The sequence below is a fragment of the Gracilinanus agilis genome, chromosome 1 (assembly GCF_016433145.1).
Source record: "Gracilinanus agilis isolate LMUSP501 chromosome 1, AgileGrace, whole genome shotgun sequence".
NCBI lineage: Eukaryota > Metazoa > Chordata > Mammalia > Didelphimorphia > Didelphidae > Gracilinanus > Gracilinanus agilis.
Window position 1 is genome coordinate 736,649,883 of NC_058130.1, and position 24,601 is coordinate 736,674,483.

The window sequence follows — 24,601 nt, forward strand, 5'->3', positions numbered from 1 at the left end:
TACATCCAATTCTCTATCCAGAAGGAACTTCCTGGATTGGGATTTGATTTGTTTTGGCCTAGAGGGCAGAACTAGGAACAATGGATAAAAAGTTGAAGATGGGAAGACTTCAGAAGAATCAAGTTGTCCTAGAGAGGGTAGGCTGCCTCAGGAGGTGGGGGATCCCACCACTGGAGAGCTTCAGGAAGAGGCTGGATGACCCCTTGCTAGGAGTCTGGTAGAGGGGGGGCCCAGTCAGGGATGGGATGGGGATAGAAATCCTGCTAAACCCCTTTCAACAATGAGACTACCAGTAAATGCACACATGCACGGACTCATGTGCGTGCGTGTGTGTGTGTGTGTGTGTGTGTGTGTGTGTGTGTGTGTGTGTGTGTGTTTCACCTTCACAGGAATCTGTTTCAGTCTTGAAGGTGAAGCCTGTGGGGCAGGTACATGTGTAACTGCCCGGGGTATTCCGACAGAGCCCGTTATCACAAAGGAGGCGGTTCAGGGCACACTCATCCACATCTGGGAAGGAAGGAAATCATGAGGTTTATAACGGAATAGCACATGAGGAAGAGCAAGGAAGAGCAAGAGCTTCCAGAAATAGGGATGACTCCCGACTGTTCCACCTCTGGTTCCCAGCTCTGCTTTCAGCTTTATTCAGTCCAGTCTCTAACCCTGGGCTGAATGCATGCTCTGGCCCCACCAGAGAAGCAGAGCTTAACTGGGGGTCAGGCTGGTGAGATGCATACACATGGCAAAAAGGACTAATAAAGGCATTAGAGAATGGGGGAAAGGAGGGAAGGGACAGGAAGACAGAATGATAACAAGATAGTGGGATAGGAATGTGTGTGTGTGTGTATGGCGAGGCAGTAAGCAAAGCAAGGGAGGTGGGACAGTGTGATGATGGGGGTGAGGGGAAGAGAGAGATGACTGGGACAACTAGGATTAAGGTTAAGAGGTTAGAGGAGTGTGAGACTGGAAAAGGAGAGAATGAGAAATAGAGGCCAGGGCAAGGAAGATGGAAGGGGAGGGAGGGGGATACAGAAGGATGAAAAGAATGGAACAAGAATAAGTGGGGAAAGAAGAAGAAAAGGAAGAAAGAATGGGGAACTAGGAGGATGAGGAATGGAGCAACCTAAAGAATGGGGATGCTGATTCCCACATACCCACACACTCCTTGCCAGGGGGATCAGCCTCATAGCCCAGGTGGCAGATGCATCTGTAGCTGCCCCGAAGGTTCTCACATACACCGTTGGGGCAAATGTCAGGGTTCAAGGCACATTCATTGATATCTGAGGTAGCAAAGAAAAGGAAGCCCTTTTACTTTTCTCTGGGAAGCTGCCTGAATTCCATACCCTCACCCGTCCACCTTCACACTGACCAGATTTGCCATAAAATCCCTATTGCACCTTGAATCTCATTCTAAAACTTGAGAGAAAACTAAAAGGAAACTAATACTAGTAGCTAATACTCCTATGACACCTGAAGGGTTCCCAAGTGTTTGTCTCTCCTTTGGGAGAAGAGGAGGATATAGTTTCAAAGAGGTCAGATGATTTGCTCAGGTCACCTAGTTAGTAAGTGACAAAGGTCACAGAATCATAGAAGAAAACAAACATTGATTAAGTATCACTATGTACCATGCACTGTGCTAAGCCCTTTAAAAATGTATTTCATTTGATCCTTAGAACAACTGAGGCAAGACAGAAGTTAAATGGCTTGCTCTGGGTTATGCAGCTTTTAAATGTTTGAGTTCAGATGTGAATTCAAGTCTATCCTCACTCCAGACTCAATCTGCTATCCACTGGGCCATCTAGCCATCTAGATAGACATCTCACAAGAGCTATAAGAAACCTTAGAGGTCATCTATTTCACATCTTCATTTTAAGATAAGGAAACTGAGGCAGGGATCGACTTGCTCAGTCTATTTCACAATCATGCCCCTTCCAGTCTTTGTCCTTATGCTCAGCCAACTTGTGATTCTTAGCCCCCAAAAGTCATTCACCTCAAATTCCACAAGATCAGTGACAAAGTCAAATTTTGGGAAATGTCTTTCTTCCTTCAACAATTTCACTATACTCAGGTGAGAAAACAGCTCTAATGAGAAGGCAGAAAACAGTTCTAAAGAGAAGCCATTTTGTTTGTTTGTATTTGTGGTCTGTGAGAAAATAAAATACTGTGCTCACTTTCAAGATTTCATTTTCTGCCAGGTTTGGGAATTTTGTACATTTGGTTCAGGGAAGAAGGATTTGACAGCAGCTCTAGCCTGTTTTTACTATTGGCATCTTCAAAAGAAGAGATCTAAGGCCCTTTCTGTCACCCATCCTTGGCTCCATTTCAGGTCACTTCATTTTGACCAGATCAGATCTAGACAGTATCATAATTCCTTTCCTTTAAATTCTGACCACCTTCAACTTGGGGGTTCCTAGGGAGTCAGTACTCACCTCTACCATCTGCTGTTATTCCAAGACCACTGCTGCAGAGAGCCTGGAATTCATCTGGAGAAAAGAAGAGGAAAAAAGGGAAGAGGGATAGGGACTTTGGTTCTAGCCCAAAGCACTGACCACAGGTCTATAAAAGTCATCCTCTTTCTTCTCTATCCTCTGAGACAACAACCTCTCCCCAAGAGTGAGTAGCCCTCAGAGGAACCTCTGGATAGTGACTTCCTTGGGGGATTGACTATCCCCAGAAGAGTGAATACTCCTAAGAATGATTCCTCCAGCACAATAGCACCATTCCTCCTCCCACTTCCCATCAAAGCTTCTCCCGCTAGAGTTGCTGATGTGGAAGAAAGCTATTCCACTCCAGGGCTTCAATAGATGGTTCCAGAAGCAACCAAATCACAGAGTCCAAATCAACATCAGCCTTTAAGGACTTTAGGAGCTGGGGTCAAGACTGGATATAAAGGACACTAGAAATAGCAGGGGGTGGAAGGGCAGAGAAAGGCAGGGTCTGACCAGAGTTCTTGGCTGGGCAGGGCTGGCACGGCTCGCCAAAGCCATGGTCAGGGCTAGTGCAACAACACTCAGACTTGGTGACAGCTCCGGGAAATGGCCGTGCACAGGTGCCCTTCTTGATGGCCCCATAGCAGGTGCTTCGCATATGAGTGTCCACACAGACTCGGCCATCTGCTCCAATGGCCAAGCCACCCACGCACTCGCAGCGGAAGGAGCCTTCTGTGTTGATACACCAGCCATTCATGCAGATGCCAGGAGTCTCACACTCATCAATATCTATAGGGAAAGGACAAAGCAGAGAAGACTTGGAATTGGGACACTTCCCCTGTGACTCAGGAGCAATGCCAAAGCATCCCCACCTGTTCTGCTCCCACTCTGTCCCTCCTCTTTCCCATTCCCCACAAAATTCATTGCTTTTTTGGCTTTTCCTTTCTCCTTCTCATCCCTTTCTTTGTTCATTCTGCTATCCCTACTCCATTTCCTTCTTCCTCCTATTTCTCTTTACCATGTCTCTCCCATCTTCATTTCTCTTTTGACTTCTCTTTAGCTTTTCTGTCCCTTCCACTCTATTTTCCTTCTTTCCTTACTTTTTTTATTTTCCTTTTTCTTTTTCCCCATCTTTCTTCAGTCCATCTCCCTTCCTTATCCTTCCTTTCTCCCATGTCTCTACCATCTTCATTCATCTTTTCATCCCTCCATCTCTCTCATCTTTCCTCCATAGTTCTTCATTTTCCCTCCTCCCCAACACATCCCTACTAGCTTCATTCTATTTTGTCCCCTCCATATCTTGATCCCTTTCCCCCTTCTCCTTCCCACTTCCTGTCCCTTCCACTCTGCTTTCTAAACCCTTTTCCCTCTTCTGCCTTTCACACTCCTGCCTTCTTTTGATCTCTTAGCTATCCCCCTTGTCTCCTCTTCCCTCCTTCCCTTTAGATCTCCCTTGCCTTTTTCTCATTCTTTCTGTATCTTCCTGCTTCCCTGTATTTCCTCCCCCATCCCTCTGCACTCAGGAATGAAGAGAAACACAGAGTGTAGTCTATTATCTGAGAAAACCTCATATAATCTTCCAGACAAGTGGTTATCCAGTCTTTTATGAAGATCTCTGATGATGGAGAACTCACTACCTCCCACAAAACAGCTGGGTTTGCTTCCATAAGTTTTTCCTATTGAACCAGAATCTGCCTCCCTGAGACCTACCTCCATTGCTCCTAGTTCCTCATACTTTCAAGCATCCCAGGAAAACTAGCAGCTGTGTTTGACTTAAAGGAACAGCAACACAGAATCATAATATCAGGGGTGTAAATGGAACATTGGAGATCAGGTATCTACTTTATCCATAGTATCCTGGCTGAACACTTCCGGAGGCTGAGTCCTCTCCTTTCTCAATTTGGCATTTATTAAATACCTATTGTGTGCTAGGGACTAGATCATGCAAAGTCAAAATGAATAGACTTAGAAGGCTATTCTGATAGTCTAGGTAAAAGGTGATGAGGGTCTGTATGGTGGCTGTATGCTGTGAAGGGAGAAAGAATGGCTTTTGGCAGCAGATGGAAAATGTAAGGTGAGTATACTTGGGGAGTTGAGGATAACGCCAAGGTTGTGAGCCTGTGAGTCCCCTTCTATTCAAGAATAAATATTAATGTGTAAACCATACATATTAATAATAAAGAAATTCAATTAAAAACTCAGTGGCTCCCTATTATCTTCAGGATCAATTTAAACTCTTCTATTTGGCATTTAAAGCCCTTCACAACCTTGCCTCTTCCTAACTTTCGAATCATTTTATATTTGCTCTTCCATCTCTCTCCTATATTCTATGAACCAACAACATGGAACTTCTTGCTTTCCTTCACATAGAACACTATCTTCTGGCTTTGGTGGGTCTTTGCACTGCTAGCCCCCTTGACTCACAGAATCACTCCTTTGATTTATGCTCTACCTTCTACATGAAGTCTTTCATATTTCCTCCAAATGGTAGTATCCTCTTTTCCTATCTTGTTTTTATTTTGTGTAGAGTCATTCTGTGTATACTCTATATATCCAGGTTATTTTCCAGATAGAACATAAGCTCCTTGAAAGCAAGGTTTTTTTTTAAATTTTATTTTTATGCACAGTACCTGTGAAATAGTCAGCATTTAATGAGTGCTTATAGATTGACTGATAAATTTATGGTCCTATGATTCTCTGTTCTCACTCTCTGCTTTCACTTTGTCTTTGCTCATGCCACCTTCTACTGCTATGATGGCCTCTTCCACCAAATCCTTCTTTTGCCACTTCCTCCCTGAAGCCTTCCATGACTCCTCCACTAAGTAACATAAATCTCTTGGGGCAGCTAAGCAGGACAGGTAGAGTGACAGATCTGAGGTTGGGAGGACCTGGGTTCGAATCTGGACTCAGACATCTCCTAGCTGTCTGGGCAAGTCACTTAACACCAATTAACTAAACCTTCCCATTTTCTGCTTTAGAATTGATATGAAGACAGAAGGATTGAAAAAAAAAAATCTCATTCTTCAACATGAAAAAAAAAGAAAAATAAGAAAAGAGGGTCATTGGAATGTTTTTTTAAAAAAATACAAAGCTGTGTGGCTCAGTGAATAGAGAGCCAGGCCTAGAGATGGGAAATCCTGGGGGCAAATGTGGCCTCAGACATTTCCTAGCTGTGTGAATCTGGGCAAGTCACTTAACCCCCATTTCCTGGTACTTACCACTCTTCGGTCTTGGAACCAATACATAGTATTGATCCTAAGACAGAAGGTAAGGGTTTTTTAAAAATTAAATTTTTAAAAATTAAAAATTTAAAAATTAAGAATAAAAAAATGTATAATATTTACTTTAGTATTAATTATAAGATAGAAGGTAAGGGTTTTAAAAATACACGGGGAGAAGATGATCAAAAAGAAACAAAAATAAGCAGGACAACTTTGAAAAGAATATGCCAAATTTTTGGTATACTTGGAAGAAGGATCAAGCTATAAGGGAGGTAATAATATATAGGAATAATTTTTTTTCTGTTCTGTGAAGTATGCAGAGATGCTCATCTTATTTGGGGTAAGTTCAATTTAGAATAAAAAAATTAAATTAGAAAAAAAATCCAACTTGTACTAACCCAGAATTCTCTGTAGCACACTTGATGATTGGTCCAGTGGCTTCCCTCTCTTAATTATCTCCTTTTTACCTGTCTAGATTGTAAGTTCCTCAAGGGCAGGGACTATCTTTTGCTTTTCATTGTGCCAGTGTATGACACATAGTAGGCACTCAAATTAAATATTGATTGATTGGTGGATTGGTCCTTCAGTATTTGTTTGCACTCCTCCAGTAAGGAGATTATTGCCTCCTGAAATCTGACTCCTTATAAATTTTATCCCAGTTCTGTGTGCTGGGGCCAAGCACAAGTCTAAATACCTCTAATAACAGTTTGAAGAGCATCATCATATTTTATTTCAGGCTCCTTCCCTCCCCCCAAGCTTTTCTTCAAAGAATCCCCATGTGACATGATCCCAAAGTCCTTTGCCATCCCAATTACCTTTTTTGCACACACTCCAGCCTATTAATGACCATCCTAATATGATACAGAACAAAGCACAGTACTAGAGTGATCTGACCAGGGTGGAATAGAGCTAAATTACCCATATCCTTAATCCTATATACTCTTTTAAAGCAGTTTAAGATTGCATTTGTTAAAAAAAAAAATACCTTCCATCTTAGAATCAATACTATACATTGGTTCCAAGGCAGAGTGGTAAGGGCTAGGCAATTTCATTTGTTAAGTGACTTGTACAGGGTCACACAGCAAGGAAGTATCTGAGACCAGATTTGAACCCAGGATCTCCCATCTCTAGGCCTGGGTCTCCATCTACAGAGTTATCTAGTTGCCTCTAAGAATGCATTAGTTTTTAAAGAAATTTAATAATCTTCATGGCTTTCTTGGTTGCATCATCATACTGTTGATTGATATTGGGGTCCATTAAGACACCTAGATCTTTTTCAAACAACTAGTTTCTAGCCACACCTCCCCTCCATCCTGCACATTTGATATTGATTTTTTTAAAATCCATGAACTACTACTCTACAGGTCAGGTTATTGAACCAGCTCCAAATTTACCTATCTCTGTATTATCCTACCCACCTTGTCCATAAAGATAACCTGACTCTCTGACAAATGACTTGCTGAAATCAAGATACTGTATGGAAAGTTGATTGTTTTCCTTTGGGGGATGTTGGAAAAAGGAAACTCTCTATCATCTGACCATATAGCTAGCTAGAAAGCTGGCTTCTATTTCTTGATTAATCACCGATCCACTAATTGCTCTGAGCCTCAGTCTTCTTCTCTATATATCTTGTAGAAAGAGAAACGAGGGGGTTGGAATAAGAGCTTTCTAAGATCCTTTTTCACTATGACATGTTTCTTGGTGATGGATATCTGGCACAGTTTAGAAAGTGAAAGGGAGACTGAAGGCACATGGTTTAGAGATCAACAACAACATAAACCTTGGCTTCAAAGTAGGACTTAGAGTTGAGAAAGAACAATCAGTTCTTTCTCACCCTGGGTGGGTAGAAGGGGGCAAGGTCCAAGAGGCCAATCAGTTGGGCAACTGTGGTAATAATCCAGGTATAAATTGATAAAGGTCAGGATTCAGATGGAAGCGGTGGGAATAGAGAGGAATAATCACTCTTCTGGAATGAATGAATATTATTGCCTTCAGGGCTTGTAGCTATTTTGTATCTGAATGATTGCTCCATGCTGGAATGCCCAAGAGGAGGCCCTCTAGCACAATGAACAAAAAATGTCTTTGATGTCAAGAGGCTCTGACATTCACAGAGCTACTGATGTAAATTTAGACATAAAATAAAATTAACTCCGGTGGAGTGGTCCAGAGAACTCCAAAGAGGCTTGTCGACCTCCTAGGGGCCCTCTAATCCAGGCCAGCACCATTTCAGAAACTTCATTTGGGCCAAGGATTTAAAAAAATCCAAATTCAAAGAGGGAAGAGTTGGAAAGTCTGACATATAAGATTTCCTCTTTCACGAATGTAACAGCAGCATAAGTCTTTGTTGTAGAAAAACCTGTTTGACTTTGACTCAGGGACATTTGAGGGAATGTGTTTCACAATTGTTTCACAAAGTTAAAATAAATGCCCCAAGGAACGAATAGTCAAGGCAATCTATAAAACTGTCATATGGGCTTGAGCCAAAATGAAAATTGTAAAGTTATATTGTGACAGTCAGTATTTAAATTGCCCCTAGTTGAAAGAGTCAAGTCTCTACTGCTGCCGTACAATATTTTCCTATTCTACAGGATGCATCAACAATCTTGTTGGAGTATTCAAGTTTTATAAAGCTAATAGTATTTCATGGAAAAGCTGTCTCACCAATATGCCCCCTCCTCTCCTTTCTGACACGGCCACCTCTTTAGTGCAGACCCTCATCACCTCTTACTTGGATGACTACAGTAGCCTGTTAATGGGTCGGCCTGCCTCAAGTCTCTCTCCACTCCATTCCTATCTTCCATTCAGTCACTAAAAAGATTTTTTCTAAAGTTCAGGTCTGATCATGTCACTTTACTCAATAAATTCCAATGGCTCTCTAACATCCCTAGGAGCAAATACAAGATTCTTTGCTTCGCATTCAAAGCTTGGCCCCTCCTATTTTCCTTGTTTTCTTATACCTTACTTCCCAAAAGGTATCTTTAGTCTAATGACACTGGTCTCCTGGCTCTCATAAACAAGACACTCCATCTCTCAACTCCAGGCATTAATGTTCTCTTGCCTTACCTCTACTTACTAGGCTTGACATCAGGAAAACTTTCTGACCCCAAGAACTATCCCAAAATAGGATTTGCTGCCTCAAGAGGGGATAGACTCTCCCTCCTCAGAGGTCTTCAAGCAGAGGCTAGATGACCACTTCTTAGCTGTGTTACAAACGGGGCCTTTTGTTTCTTTCAAATATAGATTGGACTAGAAGTTCCCTAAGGTTCTCCCTGATTCTGAGATTCTGACACAAGATCAGCAAAAACTTTTCTTTATTTACTCTTTCTTTCTTCAAAGTCCCTTAATATAGATCATTTTATTCAATAGAATCAACATTTTTGTTCTAGAGAGGAAAGAAGAGAAAAGTGTGTTTTTGACTAGCAGGTCTGGATATCAAGGCAATGCTGACCTTTTTGCCTGTCGGGCATTTCATCTCTGAACCTTCCATTCCGTTTTCCTCTTTTTAGAAATTTTTATTTTTTTAATGCTCTGCTTTCCTCTTGATTTTTGCTTCCCACCCCCTTCTCTGCTTTCACACTCTTTGTCTCTCCTTTCTAACTTTTGAACCTATCTCCTTCCACTGTCTGCCCTCCCACAATTCCCTTCTTATTCCTCCTCCTCTTCCTATCCCCTGTCCATCTCCCCACCTCTTGTGCCTCTTTCGTTCCCATCATCCTCTATACTTTTCCCTTCTTCCTCCCACCTCCCACTCCCTTAGTTGTTGTTTCCCATCCCATCTTCCCATCTTTCTTACTTCTTTCTGTCCCCTACTTTCTCCTCCCCTATACCCTATCTTCCTTTTGCCCTGTTCCTACTCCTTCATCCCTTTTTCCCTTCCTTCTTCTCCTTCCTTCCTCCCTCTCCCATCCTGACATTCTCTTCCTTCCATCATGCCCCTCCTCCCCATCCAATTCTAACTTCCTCCTCCCTAATACCTCTGCATGAGTGTGTGCACAAACCACACATACACACTCACCTACGCAGTAGCGCCCACTGGGAGCCAGCAGGAAGCCGGGTTTACACAGGCATTTGAAGCTGCCAGCTTCATTGAGACACACACCATTGAGACACATGGTCGTGGTTGCACATTCATCATGATCTGTAGGGATGTATAAAGGGAAGGACTATGCTTAGGCGAGTATTCTAAGCAGTCCCAGAATCTATACAGGCCCCTTGCAAGGGACCCACCCCAGGAGAGCTGTTCGTATCCCTGGATTCCTTCTCCCTTAGCAGCTATCAAGGCAGGATTTTGTTTCTCTGGTTCCCATATGTGGCCCTCTGGGAGTTTTGTGCATGCTAGAGATGCCTGGAGGAGAAGCCTCAGACTTAGCTCTGAGTAGCAATCCCCAAAGCTGGGTGCACTTGAGTGAGAACATATGTGCTTAAGTACATGTAAGCATGTTAAGCACTTGGGAGCAATGGACAAGACTAACTGGCACAGAGCTGGCCAGCACAGAGCAGAGTCGGCACAAGAACAACTAACAGAGTTTAAATTTCTTGGCATCACCTTCGAGAAATTGGTCATGACAAGGCATTGGAGGAATTTAGGGGAGGTCTTATGCATTTAATCCTAGGGTCACAGAATCAAATACTCATAGTTGGAAGGGACCCCAGAATACATTGAGTCCAGCTCCCTCATTTTACAGATGAGGACATGGATGCACAGAAAGATGACTCCTAGAGGGATGAAGTAACTTGTCTAAGGTCACATAGGTAGTAACAGAACCAGGATTAGAACCCAAGTCCTCCGACTCCAAATTGGCAATGCATTCTTCACTACATGTCACTGCCTCCATATTCCAATTTGTAACAAAATTGAGAGACAGCATGGTATAGTAGTGAGTTCAAGTCTTGCCCCAGACATATACTAGGTATGTGGCACTAGGCTTGGCACTAGGCAATTCACTTCACCTCTCAATGTTCTAGACTTGATGTGTGCAACCCTTAAAGTCTTAGTTATAGAGAAAGTGCCAACCTGAATTGCTAAAGAGTTTTCTTCTCTCTACCAATGAACAGTCCCTATTGTATCTGAGTATCCAACGTACATGTTTTATCTCCCCCAATTAGACCTTGAACACCATAGAGCTAGGATCTTATATGTAAGATCTTGATATCTGTATCTCTCCCATGGTAGTTACACAATAACGTTTGCTCAATACGTGGATGGAGGGATAAGATCCTTTTAAGTTCACAAATCATTTACTGAGTAGCTCAGGTCTTTGCCTCTTGTCACTCCAGCCCTTCTTGATCTTTGATAGCAGAATACAAAAGATAAGGACTCAGGGAGTGTGTAAAGGAATTGGTGGAGCTCACAGTGGGAGGAATTGTTGCCTACCGCCCTCCCCTTACGTTTCTGCTGCCATCTTTGCCCCCAACCTTTTCCAGTCACTGGCATCTGGAAATTCCACCATCACTGGGCAAGTATACTAAAACAGGCTTTGTTCTTTCCCTCATCCCACAGTCAACTTACCCACACAGTTTTTGCCATCTGGAGTGATCTCAAAGCCTGCATTACAGATGCATTGAAAGCTTCCCTCTGTGTTAATGCAGCGCCCATGACGGCACATCCCACCATTTAGGATACACTCATCAATATCTGTGGGAATATGGAGCTGTGAGCATGTAGGAGTTGGGGGTAGGGGCTAGGTTTCTGATGGGGGGAGTAAGGTGGAAGAAGTTATGTGTATTTATATATATATACACACACTATATATATAAAATATGTGATATATTAAATATTACATATATATTTTAAAAAGGGAAATGGGGGCTCATGTTGTAGTAGATATATTGTAGCCCTGAGGAGTCAGCAGTAATAACAACAACAATAAGTATCATTATTTTATTCCTATTTCTTTAGTCTTTCAAAGCGTTTTCCTTACAATAACCTCAAATAAGACAGTGACTTGATTAAGGGCATACCTCTAATAAGTAACAGAACCCAGGTTTAGCTATCATTCCAGGGCTACTAACTCTACACTAAACAGTGGCCCCAAAGATCTCAAACCATGGGATCATAGGATTTTAACTGAAAAGGACCTTAGAGACCATCTAGTTCAACTCCTTTATGTTCAAATAATAATAATAATAGCTAGCATTCATATAATGTGTTAATATTTACAAAATGCTTTATTCATGGAAACTTATTTCATTCTAATATACTTAGAAATAGGTGCTATTGTTAGCTCCATTTTACAGAAGAGGAAACTGAGGCTGGAAGTGGTTAAATGATTTGCTCAGATTCATACAGTTAAATATGGGTGGTAGGATATGAATTCAGGTCTTCCTGAGTCTAGGTGTAAAATTCTATCTACATTTAGTTGCCTATAGGTATCTTTCTTCAGATGAGGAAACTTATAACTTATTGGGGGTGAGTGGTTTGTCCACAGGACTGTGGATTCTCTCTCCTCTCTTGGACATAAAGATGAGTTGTTCACCCTTCTGGGGTGGGAGGTGGGGTGTCATACCAACACAGGACTGTTTGGTTGGGGTGCTCTGGAAGCCTTCTTGGCATTTACAATGATAAGAGCCAGGGGTGTTGACACAGTCTCCATGGACACAGGGGCTACTGGAGCACTCATCTACATCTGTGGAGAAAGTTCCAATGTTCAATTATCCATCCCTACTTTCCCAGTATCTCTTGGGGACCCAAGTCTTTTTTTCAGCACTTAAAACCCAGACCCTCTTCCTTTATCCCCTAAGAACTTTATGGGAACCCAGGTTTCCCCTCTCCCCTTCACTTTATTTCTATCCTTCTAGAACATATCAAAAGGTTCCTACCCAGCAGTTTCCTCTGAGATCTTAGCAAAACTTTCTGGGTCCCTCTCTTACTCCTCCAGAGTATCACAAAGCTTTAGGTTCCCTCTCCTCACCCTCCATCACCTCAGTACTCAGGAGGAGCTTGAGTGCCCTCTTCCTTCCTGTGCCTGCCCCCTGGGTTTGGTCCTCACCAATGCATTCTCCACGCACGTCCTGCTTGTAGCCCATGTTGCACTCGCACCGATAGCTGGAAGAGGTCGGGAGGCATCGTCCATTGAGGCAGAGGTTGGTGAAATGCTTGCAGATGTCAATGGTCTGATTCAATGTGGCCGTACCTAGGAGCAAAACCCATGAGGGTGGGGGCCATCAGTCTGACTCTGACCCCTTCAGCCCAGAATCCCAGAATCTGGGGCTAAGATTTGGTCAAATATGTGCATCTGGCCTTTGCTCAAAGACCTCTAATGATAGGAAACGCACTATCTCCTTTCTACTTTTGAATAGCAATAATTGTTAGGAAGTTCTGCCTTTGGGTCCAAGTTGAGTAAGTCTAATCACTCTGCCCCATCTTTCCTAAATCTAGATAGAGATACTATGCAAAGCACCAATGCCAATGCCTTGGCAGGATAAGAGGGGAGAAGGGAGTTGAGAGCAAGGGAAAAAAAGCAGGAGTTTCCCCTTTGGGTCAGTTTTCTAAGGCAAGAGAGGTCTCCCAGCCAACAGTGTTGGTAATGGCATTAAGGGGAGAAGAGTTTGTCCTTACCTATGCTAGAGCTGCCAGGGCCCAGGCCAGGAAGGCTGGGGAGGGCACCTTGTCCGTTCGTACCATGAGGACCGTGTCGGGCAGGGCCAGTAAGACCAGGGCCCAGGCCATTGGGCCCAAATCCTGGAAGGCCTGGAAAGTGCCCAGGGTAGGCAGGCAGCACCGGAGGGCCCTCAGCACACAACTGTCGAAACTCATCTACAAAAAAGGGAGAAGGATGGTCATCGGATCCAGGGTCAAGGTAGAGAAAGAAGGAGAGAAAAGGTTTGGCTTTGGAGTCCTGGTCCATCTTGGGGTGGACTTGGAGAGCTGGAGTGTCAGAGGATCCTGGAAGCTGCATTGGAAGATCTACTGACTGGTCTTGGTGGTCACCAGGTCAGAGAAAAGTTCCTTAGCAGAGGTTTGGAGACCAATCCCACCCCTCTTCTTTAGAGGCCTTAGGTGGTGGGGAGGCACAGACCCCCCTTGCCTTTCATCTCTCTTCTCTTTTCTCCTCATTCCTTCCCTCCTTCTCCACCCAAGACTCTTAAATATAACCCCATCCCCAGGTCAGCTCACCAGAGCCCCTCTGGGGACACATCTCTGGCGTTGACCCCACGGCCCAGCATCGGCCCCATTCGCAGCAGCATTGTCTCTTGGAAGCTTGGCCTGGCAGCTCTCCAGCACAGCGGCCCCCGAGTAATGCAGAGAAGCAGGTACCTACTCGCTGATCTGCCAGAGAGGATCACAGAGCCCATGAGTGCCAGTGACAATGGATGAGAGAGAGAAAGGGGTAGAGAGGGGAGGGGGCAGAAAGGAGGGAGAGAGAAAGACTAAGTGGAGGGAGGGAGGGAGAAAGGGAGGGAGGGAGGGAGAGAGAGAGAGAGAGAGAGAGAGAGAGAGAGAGAGAGAGAGAGTCTATGGTGTTGTCTTAGGAAGGGGAAGGCTGGTCAAAATGAGAGGAGAGGCCTGGGCTGAAAGCTTTGGTATCATACTGAAGGAGATAATGGCTTCTCTAGTGTCAGATTGGATGAATAATCTCAGTGGAGGAATGGGGAGTATTAAAGCTGGAAGATCAAAAACATTAGAGAATGTTTCCTGGAGGCACCTAGCTCTTCTTGGGGGGACTGATGGAAAACCCGGTGTAGAGAGGTAAAATATGCTCTCCTAACAGATGGCAAATAACCTTTACAACACTGCTCAGACATCTCAAATTCTAATAGCCCTCCAATATTTGGCATATGACATTTATAATCCCTCTCAGCTCTGACAATCAGTGTTCTAAGGTCTTTGTAGCCCTGACATTCTAGGGTACCTTTGGTGTTCCAAGGTCACTTCTAGCTCTGAAGTTCTGGGATTTTTTCTTCAGTCATAAATGATTTCCCCTTTAGAAGGAGGAGCACGGCCCTTGAAGCTAAGTACCCACTCTCTGGGCCCCATCAATAAAAAAGGCTAGTGTCAGACCACCAGGGGAAAAAAAAGGCCTCTTGATTTGGGAAGCAAAGTAGATCTGAGGTTCGTATGGCTTACAAGAGAGAGGCAGCCAGGAGGATTCTGGGACCCCATCCTTCCCACTGAATATAGAGCAATTAGACAGCATTAAGAAAGACAAGTCCTTGCTCAGGGATAGAACAACCATCCTAACATTCATGGCTTATGCCCCTTGCTTTTCCTACCTTCACATTTGTGGCTGGCCTCACCCATATAGCTTTATTGTTTATTAACTTGTACCTATTGTGGAATATAAACTCCTGGGAATTAGGTGAGTCAATAGTCTTGTGCTGGGGGCACCATAAACTTTGTGCCTGAGCATTAGGCACCAGGAAGGTCTCTGGTGGCTGGGCAGGGCAACCTGATAATGGACTGAGGATGGTCATATATGTGGGTTGGGAGAGTCCGGAGCCACCCCCCAGGACCATAGGCACTGTCTTACCCAGGCAGTGAGAACCATCAGCACTTGCCATGAAGCCTCGGGGGCAGGTGCAAACATAGCTCCCCACTGTGTTGGCACATTCTCCACCTTCGCAGGCACCAGGGTTAGAGCTGCACTCGTCCACATCTGAATCGGGGCAGAACAGGGATCACTTGGGATAAACTCCTCATCCTGGGCCCCAGTCCTCTTCCCCCATCCCCCTGACCATGCTCGTTTCCAGTGGCTCTTATTTCAGTAGCGCTGTCAAAATGCCTGTCTCCAACCCTGCAGGTGGGCTGGGGGGGGGGGGGAGCAGTTTAAGGATTTTTACTCCTATTTCATAAATAAAGATCAGAAAAAGGAAAAAAGGGACTTGTCCAATGTCACCCTTATTCCCTTCTCTGCCCAGTATGGTAGAAATGTCTCTTTATAATGGAAATTATGTTAAATTTAAGAGTCAGAGGGACTTGGTTCAAGACTGGACTTTAACACTTAAATAGCTGGGTGACAAAAAAGTAAATGGCTTGTCCTCTCTGGTCCTTGATTTTCTCATCTGTAAGATGGGGATAAAAATTCTTGGCACACCAATCTTATAGAGTTATTGTAAGAAAAGTATGTATAAACTCTTAACATAATATTGAAGCGGGAGCTGTGACTATTATGGAACTAGGAGCAGGGAAGGCAGTTTAATAAGAGTTCTCTTTGAATCTAGGAACATCTGAGTTCAAATTCTGCCACTCCTATGTGACTCTGGGCAAGTCACTCAACCCTATTGGTCTCAATTTCCTTATCTGTAGAATGGGAATAATAATAGCACCTACTCCCAGGGTTTATGTGAGGATCAGATGAGATAATATTTTTTAAGTGCTTAGCATAGTGCCCGGCAAGCTTTCTCTTCCAAAAGCAGCGCTCCAATGCCACATCTCTGTGTCCCATGTCAGCTGTTCCTCTTGGCAGCTTGTTCCCCCCAACTTCATGCATGGCTTATGCCCCTTGCTTTTCCTACCTTCACATTTGTGGCTGGCCTCACCCAGCCGATGACCAGCTGGACAGCGGCACTCAAAGGAGCCCACGGTGTTGATGCAGTTCCCACTCTGGCACAGACCTGGGATGGCCCGGCACTCATCCACATCTGTGCAAGACAAAGAGATACAGAGGGTGACCCCAAAGTCTGGCCCAGAGTCTAGAAATGGACCCTCATCCAATGCCCTGCGGCAATCCATACATCCACATCCCTTTCCCATTAGCACTCAGACTCAGTCTCCTCTTGGACCCTCATCCTCTCCCTATGCCATAATCCCCTACAACTCCGATCCCTGTCCCTGGATCACCCTCTCCCCTACATACCTTGCAGGACTCAGAGTCTAACACATACCCCACCACTCACAAAACTTCAAGGTTTCCACAATGAATTTTCTTGTCCTATAAGTGTCTCTAGTGAGCCTCCTTCCCATGAGACTCAGGATATTCCTTCCCTGCAGGGCTCAGTTTCTCCCTAGCGATTTGCCCTTGTAGGGTTCAGAAATTTAAAAAAAAAAACCCTCTGTCATCCCCCGTCCAATATCCCCGCCTGGTCACTCCCTCCACCATCCTCTTAACTCATGATTCTTTGCCCTCCTCTTTACCTTGACAGGCACCCGTTCGAATGTTTGGGATGAAGCCTCTTCGGCAGGGGTGAGGCTGGGCAGGGCACGGCTCACAGGGGTGACCCCAGGCACGACCCACACTGGCACAGCACATGGTCTTGGTGCAGACAAGGCCACTCAGCTGGCCCTGGCACACCTGATTGTTGACTTGGCTGAAGCAAGGTCCAGTGCGGTAGTCTGTCAAGGGAGGTGGGCATGTAGTTAGCAAGACCAGGGCACGGCAGCATACCTAGCCGCCCGTACTGGATCCTCCCTGCAAACCTAGCTCTGGCCCCAAACTCCCAAGTGCTTTTGAATTGGTTGGCCTGCCCTCCCTCCACTCCATGTGTCCCCCTTGCCCCTGCTCCCAAACGTACTCCCCACTCCTAGTTATAGACCAAAGCACTCATTTCAACAAGGCAGCTCTGAGTTTGGAGTCAGGAAGAGGTGAATTCAAATCTGACCTCAGACACTTCTTATCTCTGTTATCCTGGGCAAGTCACTCAACCTCTGTCTACCTCAGTTTCCTCAACTATAAAATGGGGGCAATAATAGCACCTACCTTCTAGGGTCTGGTTAGGATCAAAGTGATTTTGGTGAAAAAGACAGTACAGTGTCTAGCAGATAGTAGAGATATACTTAATGTTGAGGGGAAATTTCAATCGCTAGGTAAGGCTTACAAAACACTTTCTTCACAAAAGCTAGAATTATTGTCCCCATTTTACAGATCATAAGATCATAGATGGTGAGCTGAAAGTGACCTCCAAGGTTTTCTAGCTCAGGACCCCTGAACCTGAGATCCCAGGTCCGTGGATAGATTTCACAAGGTTTGTGAACTTGGATAAGGGGCAAAATTACATTTTTTTTTAAACCCTGTGGTAAGGGTAGGCAATGGGGGTCAAGTGACTTGCCCAGGGTCACACAGCTGGGAAGTGTCTGAGGCCGGATTTGAATCTAGGACCTCCCATCTCTAGGCCTGGCTTTCAATCCACTGAGCTACCCTGCTGCCCCCCAAAATTACATTTTAATTTTCACTAAAGCTGACATTTAGCATCTTTAAAAATGATGAATTAAAATTCATATATGTGAAAAAATGATGAATTAAAAAAACACATAGAGGCAGTTAGATAGCATAGTGAATAGAATCCAACTCTGTAGCTGAGAGGATCTAAGTTCAAATCTGGCCTTAGACACTTCATAATTGTGTAACCCTAGGCATACTTAACCCTAATTATCCAACCCTCGATGCTCTTCTGTCTTAGAAGTGATACTAAGACAGAGGGTAAGGGTTTAAACACACACACACACACACATTATTCAGAGACTACATAGAGAGGTCCATATGCTTCACTGGACTGTCAAAACGGTTTATAGCACAAAGAGGTGATTAGCCCAACTTCTTAACTTCATTATTGAGGAAACTGAGGCTAGATGGCCAGTGAGGTCCTTTCTAGCCAAAAGTCACACAGATGGTAAGTAATGGAGCCAGGATCTGAACCCAGGCCACACATCAATCATTCTTTCTATTATATTCCACTATCACTGTGAATAAACATCTCAGTACTTCATATGAGGTACTCTGCTCTGCTTCAGGGCACCCCGATAGTAAAGCAGGGGGTCCAGGATCTGACCTCGGGTAGACTCGCTCCTAAACCAGAGCTCTTTCTACTACAGGCCAGTGCCTCTGGACCATTGGCCCTCTGGAGGTCTACTGTCCACCCAGCCCTGTGAGAGACAGTGTGAAGGGACAGAGAAGAAAGAAGCCTGAGCAGGGTTATGGCCCCAGGACTCTGAGCCAGGGCCAGAGGACCACCCCTCTCCTCAATCTGGCACTCAGTTATCTCATCTGTAAAATGAGGAGATTGGACTAGATGGTTTCCAAGTTCTCAAGTGTCTGATCTGATAACTAGCTTTGCCCCTTGGTCAATCAGGGACAGGTGCTATAGTACTCCCTTGTGGAGTCCCAATACTGGGGGGCAGCAACTGCTATGCCCAAGTGAAGATAGTGCCGGTTGTCCTTTGAGCTCTTGTATCATCCCTTCACCAAGCCCACTGCCCATTGTTGCACATTTGGAAGAAGGATGGTGTGCAGGCATCTCAAACTCAGTGTAGAACTCATCATCTCTGACACCAAACGTTCTCCTCTTCCTTACATCCTTAGTCCTTCCATCATCTTTCTAGTGGCTCGGGTTTGCAGGCTCGGGGTCATCCTTAACTTCTTATTCCTCCTCATCCACACACCGACTTAGCTGCTCCATCATAGGGTCCACCACATCTCCTAAATCCAATTCTTTCAGGCCCTCATCGCCTTTCTCCTGGATCACCACATGAGCATTCTAATTGGCCTTCCTGTCTCAAGTCTCCTCTTCTCTAATCCTTGCTTCACCCAGTAGCCAAAATGATTTTTTCCTAAAGTACGGGTATGATTGTGCCTTTCTCCTGCTCACTAAAATGACTCCTGGTCACCTCTAGGATCAAATATAAATTCTTCTGCCTTTCACCACCTGGCTCCGACTTATCACCCACCAGCTTTCTTATTCTCCTTCCTGCATTCTATAGACCAATTAAACTCACCTTCTTGCTTCTCATATACAGGGCCCATTGTTTTGTTTTTCCATGTCTGGAATACACTCCTTCCTCATATTTAGGAAGTACTTCACAAACCTGAAAGCTCTCTAAAAAGGCTAGATCCTATCATTATTAAAATTATTACCTGAGCTCTGAAAGGGGTTTAAACAGTGATGTTTACTAAAATGTTGCTATTCTAAAAATACTCAATATAATGGAAGAGGATGATTAAATGCTAAGTATAGTCTGTTTGAGATTCACTTTGTCAACATTAGGTAGAAAAGAATATATTGAAGAGGTATTATTCTATATAAGTACTGACTACTGTTGTCCATTAAAGACTTCCTTCTATGCCTCCCAGTGGCATGGTAGTGTCACTAGATTCAGGAAAGGTCCATCACCAGAATACACCATGTAGAGAGAGCATTGCAAGTACCACCAATCGGTCAGTTTTGCTGATCCGTAAGCATTTCACAGTTTAGCAAATAACCCCAGGAAGGGTAAGTGACTTACCCAGGGTCACACAGTTAATGTTTCTGGGGCAATATTCAAACCTAGGTCTTCCTGGCTCCAACTCCAGGCTATTCCAGGCAGCCTCTAGAACTTGGAGTTCCTGATTCTCTGTGTTATGATCTCCAGTTTTCTCCAAAGCTTCAGTTCTACTGACTTCTACATGAGACTCGTCCTGATTTCTCAACCATCAGTTCCTTCCTCCTTAAATTACCTGGTATTTATTCCATATAGCTTTATTGTTTATTAACTTGTACCTATTGTGGAATATAAACTCCTGGGAAGGCAGGGACTGGTGCCTTTGTGGTGTTGTGTTCCCAACACCAAATGACAGGGAATATGGCAGAGTGGATAGAGAACTGGCCTTGGAGTTGGGCAATCTGTGTTCTAGTCCTACCTTGGATACATACTGGAAAATCACTTAATGTCTCTGTCTCAGACAGTTCTGTGATAAACTGTAGAGAAATTATAGGTTCAGATTGGAAGAAAGAGTTTCCTTATGGGAAGTTCTCTACACTAAGGATTCCCCCATAATCACATTGTAGCCTGTTAAGGAGCTTGAGTTCCATTAGAACCCCCAGATCTTTTTCAGGCAAACTGCACTCTAAAAAAATGCCTCCACTAGCTTGTACTTGTGAAGTTTTTGAAACCAAGGATAAGATTATATATATATATATATATATATATCCTTCTTTTAATCATTTTATTAGGGGTACATGATGTCCTTGGTTAAAGAAAAAGGGACTAAGGACAGTGGTTATAAGCTCACAGGACTCAGCCAAATTCACAATGGCTGATGTTGAGAAGGACAACAGGATTTTTTGTTCAGAAGCATACATAGTGCCACACAGTCAGAAAGGGAGGCAAGCAAAGGACTGGACCTAATTGGAATGGACTCTTTGAATAAAAACTGGTCTAGCTCCAGGATTCTTGGGCAAAGATGCCAACAAAAGCAAAGGCATAGTCTGGGGCAAGGATATGCTGACGGAATACTTGGAAAACCCCAAGAAGTCTATCCTTGGAACAGAAATGATCCCCGCTGGCATTCAGAAGAAAGGAGGAAGGGCAGACTTGATAAGCATATTTCAGAAAAACTACCAATGAGTAATGGTTGTTTGCTGCCTCCCTTACAGCAAGACGCTTCATGATGAAATTTCCTTTTCTTTCCTTTAAACATATGCCATAGCTCTACTCTATTTAAATGGGTTTTTTTTAATCAACCAGAGAACTTTGATCATGAATGCTTGTTTTAAAATTGTGTTCAGCAACTGTAATTTAAGGAATTATGTAGATTAGGTAGGTTTGTGTTTAAATGAACATGATTATGTTTTCTGTGTTTTGGTCTTAAAGTCCCAGAAAGGCAAGATTAACAATGGATAGAGATAGTTGGCCTCAGAGATAGGAAGATCAAGGCTCAAGTCTTGCCTCATTCATACACACACATATATATATTATGTATATACATAATACGTGTTATTGTTGTTGTTCAGACATTTAAATTGTGTCCAACTCTTTGTGATCCCATTTGGGGTTTTCTTGGCAAAGATACTGGAGTGGTTTGCCGTTTCCTTCTCCAGCTCATTTTACAGATGAGGAATTTGAGACAGAGTTAAATAACTTGCCCAGGGTCACACAAATAGTAATTATCTGAGGCCAGATTTGAACTCAGGAAGATAAATCTTACTGACTCCAGATCTGGCACTCCATCCACTATGTTGTATAAATGGAGATTTTGAACCTTGGACTTCATCCCCCAGAAGTCTCTTAGTATATCCCCAAATTCCCTTTAACCTCTCTTGTGCCTCCACATTTGCCTGGTCATGCTATTGTTTTATAAGTCCTGTAACTCCTCTCTCTCTCTCTCTCTCTCTCTCTCTCTCTCTCTCTTTCTGTTCTTCACAAGTGTGGCTGAATAGCTAGTTCTCTTACTTTAGTTATTATTAATAAAACTATTAAATATAAGTTATTATATATTACTTTTAAAATCCACAATGTCACCTAGCTGCCCTCATAATGCACACACACATATGTATATATTAACATATTGCTATCTATTCATTCAAAGATACACGCAAATTTGTACTAGCTGTGTGACCCTAGGCAAATCACTTCCTTGAAAATGACATTCTATCTTTCACCTTCAAGCACTGTCACTGGCTATCCATCAAGCCTAGAATTCTCTCCCTCCTCATCTCCACCCTCCAGCTTCTCTGGCTTCCTTCAAGTCACCTAAAATTCCACTTTCTACAAGAAGCTTTTCCTGTTCCTCCTTAATGTTGGTGCCTCTCCTCTAAGGTTATCTCCCATTTATCTTGTATGTATGTATGTGTGTGTGTGTATATATTATATGTCACATGCATATATATGACATAGATATATAGCTAGATATGTAGAACTAGAGATAGACAGATATAGAATATCTATCTAGATCTCTTTCTGTCCAGTCTTCTTGAACATGGTTGTTCGTATGTTGTTTCTACCCATTAGATTGCGAACTCCTTTAGGGTAGGAATCAATTTAGCCTTTCACTGAATTCACAATGCTTATAAAAATGCTGACACATAGTAGGTGCCTTTTCACTTGATTATGTTCCTCACCTGAAATGTCTCCATTCCACTGAAATCACACAAGTCTTGTTCTTATCCTGATTCACTTAGTGTTAAGATAGAAGTATGTTATCATCACGAGTTTGTAATATTGTGCTCAAAAGACTTAATTCAATAATTAAATACCTCTCCAAATGTTAAGAATAGGTTTTCTCTTGTTAAATTCAAGCCCATCAAGGATGATTTTGGATCTTAACAATCATCAACCAGTGTGCTCACTACCCCTTCCAAGTTCGATAAGCATGCCATGTTTGCCTTCATCTATTTCAGTGACAAAAGAAAAATTAGATTGTCTCTAATGGAGACCTTCATCCAAGCGGATGTTGATCCATTTACTCATCTTCTTGAGCAGAAAATTGAGTGTGGCTACTCAATCGGCTCTAAAATTAAATCATGGTCTAGACCACATGGCTGCATCTTTTCCACAAAATTAGCATGAAGTCTTTTGTCAAATCCTTTACTTTGATCTAGGTAAACTGTGTCTACAGCATTTCCTCCTTCCTCCACCAGTCATAAAGCCCTAAGGAAGCCAAATGGAAACAAGGCTATTACAAAGACAAGTCATCAAGTGATGAAATGAGTCAGTCTTTAGGCTGGGTCATGGTGGCTATAGTTAATTGAATACCTCGAGGGGATTTAGGCAGGGAAATCTTTTCTTTTTTTTTTTCTTTTTTTTTTTTAAACCCTGACTTTCCATCTTAGAGTCAATACTGTGTATTGATTCCAAGGCAGAAGAGTGGTAAGGGTAGGCAATGGGGGTCAAGTGACTTGCCCAGGGTCACACAGCTGGGAAGTGTCTGAGGCCAGATTTGAACCTAGGACCTCCCGTCTTCATTTCTTTTTTAAGGAATATATAATGCTTTAAGCATTCAGCATCCTGGGTCTTGAGATCAGACAAATGGTGGCTACAATTTGAAATAAAAACACACACTGAATCTTATTGTCACCTTTTCAGTGTTCTTTTTTTTTTTTTTAACTATTACCTTCCATCTCAGAACTGATACTAATTATTAGTTCAAAAGGAAGAAGAGGTCTGCCTTGAAACCAATACTCAGTACTGACTCCAAGATGAAAGATGAGGGTTTAAAAAAAAAGAAAAGGAAGAAGAGCAGTAAAGGCTTGTTAATTGGGGTTAAGTGACTTGCCCAAGGTTATACAGCCAAAAAATGTCTGAGGCCAAATTTGAACCCAGGACCTCCTGTTTTCAGGCCTGGCTCTCTATCCATTGAGCACATTGCTACCCCCTTTCCCATATGCTTAACAGCATAGATGGGAAAAGGGAAGATGCCTCCAACCTGCTTCCACAACAGAGAGTTGACGTGGGTGCATGAGATATGGATAAGGAAGTCTGTACTTGAGAAGATAGAAAGTGAGCAGGGTTATGATCAACTCAAATCTCTTTCAACATATCTCTCAGAGGCTGATGTTACTTGCAGCACAACATCTTTTGGGAGCAGATATTCTTTGTTGGATTTTTTTTAACCCTTACCTTCTATCTTAGAATTGATAAATAAATATTAGTCTCAAGGCAGAAAAGTAGTAAGGGCTAGGCAATTTGGGTGACTTGCATAGGGTCACACAGCTAGGAAGTGTCTGAGGCTAGATTTGAATCCAGGCCCTCCCATTTCTAGGTCAGCAAGCTGTCCCATCCTGTTGGATCCTGACAATGTTCCTCACAGTATAGCTTTTGTAGACATATGGTGTTCCTAATAGGACATCTCCAAGAAGAAGGTGCTCCCTGATGGGCATCTGCCAGAGTTTGATAGTAGATGGGGACATCAGGCATCTTTTGAATCTAAGGGTATTCCTTCCAGGGAGGACATTACTGATCATTAGAATATATTCCCTGTAGGCTCTCTCCTAAATCTTAGGACCAGATGGTGCTTCCAGTTGAGCATCTTTAAGAGTTGGAAGGTTCTCTTCATAAGATGTCTCCCAGATCTTAACAATGCTCCATATGCATTAGTTCTTAGATCCATTATGGTATTCTCCAAGAGCATCTTCACAGTGTGTGAGGTACTTCCTGTAGGATACATTCCCCAAGTTGAATAATGCTCTTTGCAGGGCATCTCTTAGAATCAGACATTACTTCCAGGACATCTCTAAGAACTGGAAGGTGTTCCCTCCAAAAAATCTCCCAAAGTTGGATCAAGTCATCTTTTGGAGCCAGATCTAAGAGATAAGATATATTTCCTG

The 24,601-nt window shown here is 43.3% G+C and overlaps 1 protein-coding gene and 1 pseudogene across 1 annotated transcript in view; one reads left to right on the plus strand and one right to left on the minus strand.

Annotated features, from left to right (window-relative positions):
• FBN3 (fibrillin 3) overlaps positions 1 to 24,601 on the minus strand; it is a 106,942-nt gene that overhangs the window by 69,363 nt on the left and 12,978 nt on the right. The window contains 13 exon segments of the mRNA XM_044685371.1: positions 382 to 507; positions 1,152 to 1,277; positions 2,427 to 2,480; positions 2,940 to 3,215; positions 9,663 to 9,785; positions 11,157 to 11,282; positions 12,154 to 12,273; positions 12,637 to 12,780; positions 13,269 to 13,403; positions 13,764 to 13,916; positions 15,118 to 15,243; positions 16,103 to 16,228; positions 16,722 to 16,919. Of these exon segments, the coding sequence (XP_044541306.1) occupies positions 382 to 507; positions 1,152 to 1,277; positions 2,427 to 2,480; positions 2,940 to 3,215; positions 9,663 to 9,785; positions 11,157 to 11,282; positions 12,154 to 12,273; positions 12,637 to 12,780; positions 13,269 to 13,403; positions 13,764 to 13,916; positions 15,118 to 15,243; positions 16,103 to 16,228; positions 16,722 to 16,919 (1,833 nt within the window).
• Positions 20,589 to 20,907, plus strand: LOC123232286 (annotated as a pseudogene).